General features: G+C 37.4%; 2 protein-coding genes across 3 annotated transcripts; one reads left to right on the top strand and one right to left on the bottom strand.

Annotated features, from left to right (window-relative positions):
* The first annotated feature begins 331 nt into the window (after nt 1-331).
* LOC105458722 (elongation factor Tu, mitochondrial) lies at nt 332-6,106 on the top strand. Its single transcript, XM_011704241.1, has 6 exons — nt 332-450; nt 656-708; nt 2,180-2,342; nt 2,421-2,728; nt 4,111-4,772; nt 5,648-6,106. The coding sequence occupies exons 1-6, from the start codon at nt 414-416 to the stop codon at nt 5,838-5,840; spliced, it is 1,416 nt and encodes a 471-aa protein (XP_011702543.1). The 5' UTR covers nt 332-413; the 3' UTR covers nt 5,841-6,106.
* Nucleotides 6,107-7,477: 1,371 nt separating this feature from the next.
* On the bottom strand, nt 7,478-10,072 carry LOC105458721 (GTP-binding nuclear protein Ran). Of its 2 annotated transcripts, none has more exons than XM_011704240.1 (3): nt 9,970-10,072; nt 8,621-9,107; nt 7,478-8,371 (listed from the first exon to the last, which is right to left on the bottom strand). In XM_011704240.1, the coding sequence occupies exons 2-3, from the start codon at nt 9,050-9,052 to the stop codon at nt 8,156-8,158; spliced, it is 648 nt and encodes a 215-aa protein (XP_011702542.1). In that variant the 5' UTR covers nt 9,053-9,107; nt 9,970-10,072; the 3' UTR covers nt 7,478-8,155. The 2 variants fall into 2 exon arrangements, with proteins under 2 accessions (XP_011702542.1, XP_011702541.1); XM_011704239.1 differs by having other exon boundaries at nt 9,803-10,070.
* Nucleotides 10,073-12,079: the final 2,007 nt, after the last annotated feature.

The raw sequence follows: 12,079 nt of genomic DNA, 5'->3' as shown, positions 1-12,079 counted from the left end.
TAGAAACCATAACTATTATGCATTTCAGACAATAATTTTTAATTTAAATCCGCCATATTGGATCCGCCATTTTAAAATTGTAATTCTAAATTCAAAATCATGTTCAGCAAATCGAAAAACTTATAAATATAGCTTTTTGTAATAATGTAATTTCTGAATTTTGGCCACTTTTTCGGCAATCCATCCCACTGTGCGCAGCCATGATTGGCCATTCGACGCCATTTTTAATATTTTCTAGTACTTTTGCGATATTGCCATAAGCCGATCGCGCTTCTCTGATAATCTAGGACTCTACCTTACTCGGGTAAGTTTTGGAACGCACCCCTGATAACTCTAGTTTCATTACACGCCGGAAATTTACAGCATCTGCGTAATTTCACTCAATTTCACGTTAGCTACACCATACGAGAAACATGGCGTTTATTTCCACAAGGGCGATTTTTAGTCCCGGTAAGCAAAATGCTAAATATATGTCCACACTGGCAACAGCAACAGGATTTTAAAGCAAACCTTTGCTAATCTTTTTATGTATTGTCCTGCCGAAACCTCTATCGATTTCCAATCGAAATCGAGTTTTGTAAAAAAGATGAGGTTAGGCGCGGACTAGTAGCGAAATATTTGGCTTTTGTCATGCAAATCTATCTTTCTGTTTTAGTGTTGAGGCAGACTCTCAAGCGGATCATCTTCGCGAAGCAACTGTCGAAATGTGTAAGTGGATGGTTGTCGTCAAAGATTCAGTAATTTCCTCTGGACTTGTGACTAACGATCGCGAATCCACGCTATTCGCATAAGAGCCAGCGTTCAAATCTCTAAATTATTATCTATGAAAATTGGATCGTAAATGCGCGCCACTCTAATCAACATTTTAATAAAAATCGCGATTATTTTTACATTACATAATATTAGAGTATATGTGATTTCTTTCTACTAATTTCCTAAAATTAATCAGGAAAATAATTAAAATGCTCTTTGGAGTCAATGCAGTTACAGAAGCATAGTAATGTTTGTTTATTATAAATTATAAAAAAAGAGAATGAGCATACGCTTTGACTCCTGGCTTACACCCTCTTTAATGCATAAGGATTAACACGATATTGATTTGCTTCGCTCGCTGACTTTGTGAGTCGGATTTGCTCCTTCCTTTGTGGTAGTGAAATCAGAAGAAATGGTCTGTCACAATTTTACTAATGTCAAAATTGTAATCATTTAGAGTCAGCTGTAATATGAACCGAAACTGTTAAAACATGTATTTATATAATTTTATGGAACAAATTGAAATAAGATGGAAATTAAAGTCAATTTTAGTAAAAAATAAATACAAAGTAAAAACTTGCATAGGTAAAAAGAATGGAAAGACCCAATTGTCAGATAGATATAGAGTCTTCTCTGTTAGTGATTGAGTTAGGATAAGTGACAGAGATTATCAAATATAAACAGTCTCTCTTGTTAAAGGCTACATCCAGAGACTTGCAAGGCTTATAGTTTTTTAAAGTTATTAATTATTTATGATTTTCGAGTAAAATGAATTGAGAAGTTCAGTAACACACTGTGTAGATATAAACTTAAATATATATTATTTTTAAGATTGGACGTTACTGAGCTTCTTCATCCTTACATCTTTACGACATCCAAATTGAAATTGTGTGAAAATTTTCTCTGTGTTTGATAATTTCAATTCATTCTATACAAAGCACACAAATGATGTTTCAGCACTTTTGGTTTATATTACAGCTGACTCTAAATGATTATAATTTTGACATTAGTAAAACCATAGATTTCTATATATGTATAGAAATCTGTGAGTAAAATTGACACATCGGTTTCCGTGATCTTATTATCATGAATGAAGGAGCAAATTGGACTCACAAAGTTTGCAAGCAAAGGGAATCAATATCACGTTTCATTTTTATACACATGAAAGAGGGTCCAATTCAGGGGTCAAAATGTATGCACAGTTCTATTTTATAATTTGTAATAAACGCACATTACCACGCTTTTATAATTATGTTGCCGTTTGCTTCAAAGTATTGTAGTTATTTTTTTTATTTATTCATCTCAGAGCCAAATATTTCAATTATTTTAATTTTTAAATTTTTGTTTCATTAATTTACCATTTTTAGTTATAACATAAATACTGTTCACTTATTATAAAAATTATTTTATGTGTTTTTTTTTATAGCAACGTCGGGAGTTGAATAACCGGTTGTTCCTTCCAACTGTTACCAGTCAGAGATTCTATGCCGAAAAAAAGGTATTCAATCGCAATAAACCGCATTGCAATATAGGCACTATTGGTCATGTAGACCATGGTAAAACCACTTTAACAGCAGCTATTACCAAAGGTATTTATCTTGTTTACAGGATGATTATTTACCTTGTAAATAAGAGTGTAAACTGATAGAAAATTTTGTTGTAAACAGTATTGTCCGAGAAGCAACTAGCAAAAGCTAAGGGATACAGCGAAATTGATAATGCTCCTGAAGAAAAGGCCCGTGGCATTACTATTAATGTTGCGCATATTGAATATCAGACGGAAGGTCGTCATTATGGACACACAGATTGCCCGGGTCATGCCGATTACATAAAAAATATGATCACAGGAACTGCTCAGATGGATGGTGCTATACTGGTTGTCGCTGCCACGGATGGCACGATGCCACAAACCAGAGAACACTTGCTCCTTGCCAAACAGATTGGTATCCAGCATATTGTTGTCTTTATCAATAAGGTATTTATTAAAATGACAAGCGAAAAATATTCTAAGAGTAAATTAAGGGATCATGCCATCCCTAAGGTTTTAAAATAATATCTTAAGTTTGGGAATTTTTTGTGGGTAAATGGATAACTTCATTTAAAATCTGCTTAGACAGAATGGGTATTACTGGGAAAAACCGGGAAAACCTGGAATTCTCAGAGAATTTCATTTTTGCCCTTGAAAATCATGGATTCTCATGGAATTTTACTAGTACTCAGGGAAATTTTTTGAATTTTTAAAATTGAATTTTATCCCTTTAGAAAGTAAACGTGGCTCCATATTGAATCGAAGGCCCCTGATATTGAAAGTTAATTTATTTAAAAATTGACATGTACTATATGAAGACTCTTCAATCTAAAAAACGATAATCCGGAAATAATAAATCAGGCATTAAGAGTCTAATAACGCAGAGCTTGGTGCGCGAAACAATTTAATCTTCACATATGTAATTACATGTTCATACAAAATTTTTCGTTACGTTCGAAAAATTTGGTATAGAGAGGTAACTATTGTACATAGGAGAAGATTAAATTGTTTCACGCATCAAATTCTATTATTAACGTTATTAGAACTCTTAGTGCCTAATTTATTTTAAAGTTTTATTGAGAAATTCTCTAATCTTACCTGGAATTTTGAATAAAATTCCTGGAAAATCCGGGAATTTTCAGGGAATTCTTTTACAAAATTTGAGTACTCATTCTATTAGAGGACATTATTGTACATATATAAGAAACAAAAAAAATATTTTTTTATTTTTCTTATGTTCAAAATGACGGTGCACTGGCCTACACTTGCGAAATCCCTTTTTTTCTATCAGTGTACAGGATTCCAGGCACACGGTTTGAGCAAAACACAAAGAATTTTTATTATCTACATATTAAAGATTAGAGTAAGTACGTAGGGATTTTTTTAAATATTGATTTTTCTCAAAATGGCAGCTCTTTTACAAAAAACTTGTATTAACCAAAATATGAACTTTTTATAAAAATAGTTGCTATTTCGAGAAAAATCAATATTTTAAAAAATTATAAATCCTTACGTACTTCTGTAGTCTTTAATACATAGATAATGAAAATTGTTTGTGTTTTGTTTAAAGTTGAACCGTGTGCCTGGAATCCAGTACACCGATTTGAAAAAAAAGGGATTCCGCAAGTAGGCTATTGTGTCGCCATTTTGTACATAAAAAAATATTTTTTTACTTTCTTATATATGTACAACAATATCCTCTAAACAGCTTTTAAATAAAGTTATCTATTTACCCACAAAAATATCTCAAACTTAGGTATCATTTTGAGGCCTCAGGAGTGGCGTGACTCCTTAAGGTAATATTTATAACAAAATTCGATGTTTTCTAGGTCGATGCTGCTGATTCAGAAATGATAGAATTAGTGGAAATGGAGGTGCGAGAGTTACTTTCCGAAATGGGTTACGACGGCGATAATATTCCGATAGCGAAAGGCAGTGCGCTCTGCGCGCTCGAGGGAAAAAAGCCCGAGATCGGTGCGCAGGCTATCATGGAGTTGTTGGGAATGGTAGACAAATATATTCCGACTCCAATGAGAGAACTGGATAAGCCCTTCCTGCTCCCGGTGGAAAATGTATATTCTATTCCCGGTAGAGGCACCGTAGTCACCGGTAGATTGGAGCGTGGCAAACTGAAGAAGGGAACGGATTGCGAATTTATCGGCTACAACAAAGTTTTGAAAAGCGTAATCACAGGCATAGAGATGTTTCATCAGATATTGGAGGAAGCTCACGCCGGGGATCAACTCGGCGCTCTTGTGAAGGGCGTGAAGAGAGACGAAGTGAGAAGGGGCATGATAATGTGTAAACCTGGCTCCATGAAGGCGTACGATCATATAGAGGCCCAAGTGTACATATTGAGCAAGGAAGAGGGTGGCAGAAAAAAACCAATTGCGAATATGATACAATTACAGATGTTCTGCAAAACGTGGGACGTTGCGGCGCAGTGCAGCATAATGGGAAAAGACTTGGCGATGCCAGGAGAAGACAGCACGTAAGATATTCGATTCACAATATGACAGGAGATCATAGGCCAAGAAACGAGCAAATTCTTAACTGGGTGTCACATTAACATCTTATATTTCAAACAATTACAAAATCGCGATACTAGTTGTCGACTGTCACTACAGTCTTCTTCAGCCGCTCTAATTTAATTAACACTTTAATGCCCGCTATCCTAATGTCATAATAAATATCGAATATGAAATATGCAGCGCAAATAAATTGATCAGGATTTGTCGTTATAATGTGTTAAGTACTATAAAATGAAATATATTCAACGACAAATCCTGATCAATTTATTTGCGTTACGTATTTCATATTCAATATTTATTATGATATTAGGATAGCGGGTATTAAAGCGTTAATTAAATTAGAGCGGCTGAAGAAGGCTGTAGTGACAGTCGACAACTAATATCGCGATTTTGTATAGTATTGTAATTGTTTGAAATATAAGTTAACCCTCTACCCGGAACACCTCTGGATACCCGGTTACATGGAACACCCCGTCACAATGACCGCTATTTCAAAAAAATACGAGTTTCATTCATTTTTTGAGGGGCTATCGCACTTTTCAACCAATTTTTGGTCTTTGATTATTTGGAATGGGATAATTCAGAACACAATTTGAGTAAAAACCTTAGCAGTCATAATGACCGATATTCCGGATTCTGGGCAGAGCCCGGTTAATGTAACACACCGTTAAAAATTTGCTCTTTTCTTGGCCTATGATCTCCTGTCATGTTGTGATTTAATAACGAGACGTTTTGTTGTTTGCTAGATATATTCGATTTATTTTACCGAGATTTTTATTATTTTTTTTACGTTTTCATTTTTATATATTATATATCGCTATGTTCTTTGCTGCAGACTCGTATTAAAGTTGATTAGACCGATGGTATTGGAGAAGGGACAGCGTTTTACATTACGAGACGGCTCGGTAACTCTGGGAACTGGCGTGGTCACCAACACCCTGAAATCTCTCACGGACAATGAGCGACATGAGCTTCTCGAGGGCAAGAAGGCGATACTGAAGAAGGAAAAGAATGCACAAAAAAATTAGACTTAATAAATATTTGTTAAAAGATAAAGCAGAAATGCTGTGCTGTGTAATAAAGAAAAACCGTGTCAGCTAAGACAGTCGGATCTCAATCGAAACTTGCAAATGAATGTCTAACCGAAATATCTGACATTCCTTTGAAATGAAAGTTTTACAGATGCGCAAGATACGACACTGTCAGATTAAAGTTCATACATCAGCGCGATAATCTTCGAGCAGAACAATGAAACGCTATTGGAAGTATGATTGATTAGATTAGATGTAATAATGGATACGTAATTTGATTATGTATTTGAAGAACGCATTTTTCTTATTATTACATTACGAATTGTGAATCGTATTTTATTAATTAACAAAGAACAAGTGTGATTATATCAATTCAGATGTCGACATATATTTATCAAGTATTGCTTTCATTTCTTCTTCAGTTTTCATGCATCTACATTGAGGTATATACATACATATTGTACGAGTAAAATTTTAAATAAATAATACGTTAATAAAAACGGATTACATGATAATTGACTGAATCCGAGGGGGCATTGTGTAGCTTTAAAAACAGTTTGATAATTTATTAAAGTTCATACATCAGCGCGATACAATCTGCCTCGAGCAGAACAATGAAACGCTATTAAGAAGTATACAAGAATTAAATATACATGTTGCAGTGTGTCATTCCTAGTTTCCCTTTCTACGTTAAGATATTCAGCGATGTAATTTACACGTGACGTTTTTTTTTTCTCTATTGGATTTTTCGTGAGTAATGAGAATGAGGATTTCAAAGGGAGAGATTTAACGGTTTCGCATACTCGCTAACAAAACGGATTTCCTTTTTGTAGAAAAAAAAAAACTGTTCATATGTAATTCAAGTCGAACAAATCATACATTCATCTTTTGCTTATAAAAATAGCAAACAGTCCTCGTCGAAACGGGCAGACGCAACAGGCTATGAATGTGTTTCACTTCAATCTCGAAACATTCTTTCATTAAAATAGAAGACTACACCACGGGAGACGCTTACTCACGAAAGATGGTCGCTCGCTCTCTCTTTCTCTCTCTCAACATTCGTACCCTTCAGTTCACACGCTAGTAAGTTTCTTAAGCAGTTTTACCAAGAAAAAGTGTATATATATATATATATTATATATACTATATATATATATATATGGCATAAGTTAGTTTTTCTTTTTAATGATATTTCAGTCCAGTTTTACTCTGTTGTTCATACTTAAGTATGCAAACAATAACTAATTTCTAATATTAATTTTGCATGTATCGCAAGATTCTTTCTTGTAAATCAATCGTGGTGGCATGCTGATCTGTTGTATAGTGCACACATTTTTGTCTTCAATCGAGAGCAAACGTGTCGTCTTGTTCTATGTAGCGAGATTGAAGTGACTCGCACCGAGTCTGTGTCCTTCCCCAGCGGTTGATCGACTCAGCCGATCGCTACAGAAACTTATACCGAAACTTGTAGAGAGAGAAAAAGACTTTTGCATTGGATGCTAGTGCAACTCTAATTTACCACATCCGAACCCGACGGCAGTTTTGCTCGCAACTGTATATCTATTTCAGAATTGGCAGTTTTTATTCTATATACTTTGTGTGTCGGGAAAGTATATGAAAATAAAACAAAGATAAAAAAGAAAAGAAACAACGTTACTTTTTATACGCCTTAAAGTGGGTTAGCGCGATTGTGTTTAATATACAGAGCACGCCTTACACAACTCCACCATTTCTTATGTATATATGTACATAAACACGCACGCACGCACATCTATACAAACGAGCGAATCGGAAAATGCCATGAATCTCTCCTTCAGTTGTTTCGCTATTACGTTGTATATAACTTGTAGTACTTCAACGGACTGTTCGGATGAACTCGTTATCACACAAGTCGTTACTTCAGTTTCACCATTATTATACTTTATTCCGTGTCTTAATTCACAAATTTACGTGACAATATATTATCACCATCATTGCATTGGGAATTTTACAAAATCTAGACATCCAAGTGCAAATCGCATCATACACCACCATCACACACATGTAGCGCATTCCACATTATAACGCATTCAAGCGACCCATCTTTAAGGCTATAGAGACGTAACATGCAGCAAGTTCACAGAAGTTGTGTGAGTCCAGTCTAAAGCATCGAACTAAATTATTACATGTAAAAGTTTATTATTATTTTTTTTTTCTCAAAGAAAGAATCCTCGACCTCTATGAAGATGTACGAGTGCGCGATACAACCCGAGGAGCACCCGCGTAAATAGGCCTTACTCTCCGTAAAGGCCATCCCCCCAGTGTTAAATAAACTAAAGATCTTCGTCGTCCTCTGGTAATGCTGTTTCTTGAGCTTCCTTGAGATCCTTCTCGATTTGTTGCTGCCACTGCGGGTCCATGGTGACCTCCGGCGGCAGCAGCGCGGGCATAGCGACGAATTCCAGATTTGGATCACCGATCAACTTGCGCGCCAGCCACAGGAACGGCTTCTCAAAGTTGTAATTACTCTTTGCGCTTATGTCGTAGTACTGTAACACAGAAAGGTCATACGTTATCTATACGTCCCGTAAGATTGTATACAATATCGACGATAGGGCTTTCAGAGTAGAGGGACAGAGAGTGTTGACGCAACTTCAGATTATATCAGATCGCCGAATCATCATTGATGGAATTACAGTAAAGGAGAATAAAAAGATGCAACGTACTTGAGAGGCAGCGCAAGGGAGAGGGACGTGTGGTTCGCACGAGTGTAGTCGTCGCACATAAAAAAAAAATACCTGTAGATTCTTCTTTCGATGGAACACGATGCTCTTGGCCTTGACTTTTCTGTCCTTGATATCGACTTTGTTGCCGCAGAGAACAATCGGTATGTTCTCGCAGACACGTACGAGATCCCTGTGCCAGTTGGGCACGTTTTTGTACGTCACCCTGGAGGTGACGTCGAACATGATGACGGCGCACTGGCCCTGAATGTAGTAGCCGTCGCGGAGGCCGCCGAACTTCTCCTGGCCGGCCGTGTCCCAGACGTTGAAGCGGATCGGTCCGCGATTGGTGTGAAAGATCAGCGGGTGGACCTCGACGCCCAGCGTGGCGACGTACTTCTTCTCGAACTCGCCGGTCAGATGCCGTTTGACGAAGGTGGTCTTGCCGGTGCCGCCGTCGCCGACCAGCACGCACTTGAAGGTGGGCATATCGGGCTCGTTTGCCATCTCGAGCTAATTTTTCGTCGAAATCGGGGCTAGCACACACACACACACACGGTTTCTGAAAATGCGAAAAACGACGTTAGAGAAAGAGAGAGAGAGAGATACTTGGTTCAATGGTCGTGCATCTGATGAGAACCGACAGCCACACGAGCGATGCACGCGGCACGGACTTTAACACGCGGCCGGGACGGCGGGAATGAGAGGCATCCGCAAGAAGCGCTCCGAGAGACCGGTTGCGACAGGGAGAGACGGGCTGGACCGACGATCGACGATCGAATTTACTGGAAAAACCCTCGGCGATCATGCGTTCGAAACGTGACCGTGGAGGGATCCGGTTGTCGCGACAAGGACGAGGGGGGTTCGCGCGGCAGACGGCAACGAGCGGTTTCGCGCTGGCGATCGGCGATCGGGAGGGAATCGCGAGGGAAAAGCCGGTCGGGGGATCGGCGGTGTATTGTATATACCGGTATTCACCGGAGGGGGTTGCCCTGCCGCCGTCGCGCCGCAACCGTGTGCCGGCGGCGCGACGGCGGGGAATGGCGGCGCCCGCAGGAGCCGGAATTTTCCCTCCGATTTGCCTCGCGCGAACTGGCGGCCGCGCGGCGCGGCGATTTTCCCGCGCGATCCGCGGCGTCGGCCCGATCGACGTTTCTCGCGGCGGGCCGGGGCGGACGCGCGGACACGGGCGCGTGTACGAAGCTCTTTTCCCGGGTTTACGCGGTGACGCACGTGAAAATGAACGGTAACACTCACCGTGCCGCACAGTCAGTACGGTTGACAATGGCGTTCCTCCGGACGGACGGCCGAGCGGAGGCGGGTGTCCACCACGGTCAATTTCGCCGGGGTGCCGGGCCGCGGGCGCGCGCGTCTGGGTGATCGGGATCGACGGGAAAAAATCGGATTCGATTTTTCGCGTGTACCTTCCTGCCCGGCGGGACGTAACAGTCGCGATGAATCGCACAACTTCACTCTCGGCTGACCACGGCTGACGCCGGCTTGGGTAGAGGCTCGGGGACGGGATGTCGCTTGAGGCAGAAGGAAACGACTCTGCACAGGCAGCGACATCTACCGTTCGGCGCGCCACACGCGGCGGGCGGCTGAGATGCAACTGCTCTGCCCGCCTCCCCCTCCCCCCCCGTCCCACACGCGCGAACGTGCAGAAATAGTGCAGTTGCGCGAAAACGCGATGCGCGCGAAGTAGTGATTCTCGAGTTTTTTGTCCGTCGAAGCCGCGAATGTTGAAGGGAATTGTGCTCCGGCGACGAATAGCCGACTCGGGTATGCGCAAATTCGACGAAATTCTCAACGTTTCCGCGAAACGCCAATTTCTGTAATAATAGAGAATAATTGATAATTTTATCCGTCAAACTGCGACGAGATGTATATTGCTTTGGCAGGACGTTTTATGACTTATAAGATAGATTCGGACGACAGATTTTATTATATCGTCAATTTACGGAATCGAGAAGTCAATTTAAAGATATTGCGCACTAAATTCTAATCGCATCCTTTTGCCTTGTTCCTTTTTTTATATTTTATTTGAAGTTTAGGCGAAGATAAGGTGAAAAATAAAAACGAGCTCAGTTAATTAATTATTATTAATAACCCATTCATTTCTAAATTGTTTAACAACTATAAAAAAGTATTTGTTTATATTTTTGTATATATTACAATACATAAACAATTTGTTTAAATTTTGACATTTTGAAAGAACTTTTAAGTTTTTTTCTTTTAAGTAACTTGACAGAAAATGTTGAAAGAAAATAAAGTCTTAAATATAGTTATATAAGATTTCAGATTTAATTGAGTTTTGAGTCTTAGCTGCGGAATATAAAAAATTTTAAATGTATTTGTTTATTAAATAAAATGTAATTTATTTTAATATTTATATTGTATATAAAATATTAAATGTGTATGTTAATTAAAACGTTAAGTTAACATGACGTGATTAATATGACGACAGAAGATAAAAATTGCGCTCGAAAAAATGTTTATGTCTATAAATTTAACTTTTTTTTATTTTCACATTTATAAATTTAAATTTTTATATTTTGTATACAATCATATATATATAATAAATATGTAAATAATAAATGTATATAATCATATAATGAATAAAAAAATAAAAAATCATATAATGTATAACGAACAATTTGAGTTATATGCAACGTCTACAGATACACGATTTAGCACCGTAATAAGTATTAAATATATGCAGGGCTGGGCATATTTTAAATACTTGTATTTGAAAAACAGTATTTGAAATAAAATTTATATTTTGTATTTAATTGTATTTCAGCGGAGCACATAAGAGTATTTTGTATTTTGTATTTCAACAAAGTTATTCATTGTATTTTGTATTTCAAATACAATTTCAATCTATTTTGCATTTGAAATACTAAAGAAATTATTGATAAAAATTTTTGACAACAATTAATAATATCTTAAATTTTTCTTATACGACAATTATGTCCATTTCTACCAATGTAGATTAACTTTAATTCAGGTTTAATTTGCTTTGTATCTTTTTCTAGATTGAAGAATTAGAAAAAGATAAAAAGTAAATAAAACCGAGGTTGAAGTTAATCTACATTGGTAGAAATGGACATTAGAACGAGAAAAAAATTAGGTTAAACCGAGATTAAAGTTAATCTACCTTGATAGAAATGGATATTAGACTGTTAAAGAGTGTAAAAGAGTAAAACAACTTTTCTTTCTCTCTCTAAAAATGGAGAGGGGACTGTTGGAGGGGGGAGAGAGTTTAACATATTATATATTATTGTAATTGAAAGATTAAATGAAAAAGTATTTTGTATTTCAAGTAAAAATTTATAAGTATTTTGTATTTTGTATTCCAAATCGAAAGATTCCCGGGAAAAAACTTCCATATACAATTATATATATATAATTATATGCAAAATATGTCCATATATGTTTCTTTCCTTTGTAAAATTATTCTTTAATACAAAATTGATAATAATAAGAAGGAAACATAAAAAATAATTAAAAGAATGATTTTTACATTGTTTT

This window comes from Wasmannia auropunctata, unplaced genomic scaffold (assembly GCF_000956235.1).
Source record: "Wasmannia auropunctata unplaced genomic scaffold, wasmannia.A_1.0 LD334382.1, whole genome shotgun sequence".
NCBI lineage: Eukaryota > Metazoa > Arthropoda > Insecta > Hymenoptera > Formicidae > Wasmannia > Wasmannia auropunctata.
Note: the sequence above shows the minus strand (reverse complement) of the source record. Positions and strands in the feature narration are given on the sequence as shown.

Bases quoted from the DNA above. Each gene is read 5' to 3' on its own strand.
- LOC105458722 (XM_011704241.1), top strand. From the start codon at position 414: ATGGCGTTTATTTCCACAAGGGCGATTTTTAGTCCCG. The intron at 2,343-2,420 runs GTATTTATCTTG...TGTTGTAAACAG, and splicing joins AACAGCAGCTATTACCAAAG to TATTGTCCGAGAAGCAACTA. The intron at 2,729-4,110 runs GTATTTATTAAA...GATGTTTTCTAG, and splicing joins TTGTTGTCTTTATCAATAAG to GTCGATGCTGCTGATTCAGA.
- LOC105458721 (XM_011704240.1), bottom strand. From the start codon at position 9,052: ATGGCAAACGAGCCCGATATGCCCACCTTCAAGTGCGTGCTGGTCGGC. The intron at 8,372-8,620 runs GTATTTTTTTTT...TCTGTGTTACAG, and splicing joins ATCGAAAGAAGAATCTACAG to TACTACGACATAAGCGCAAA.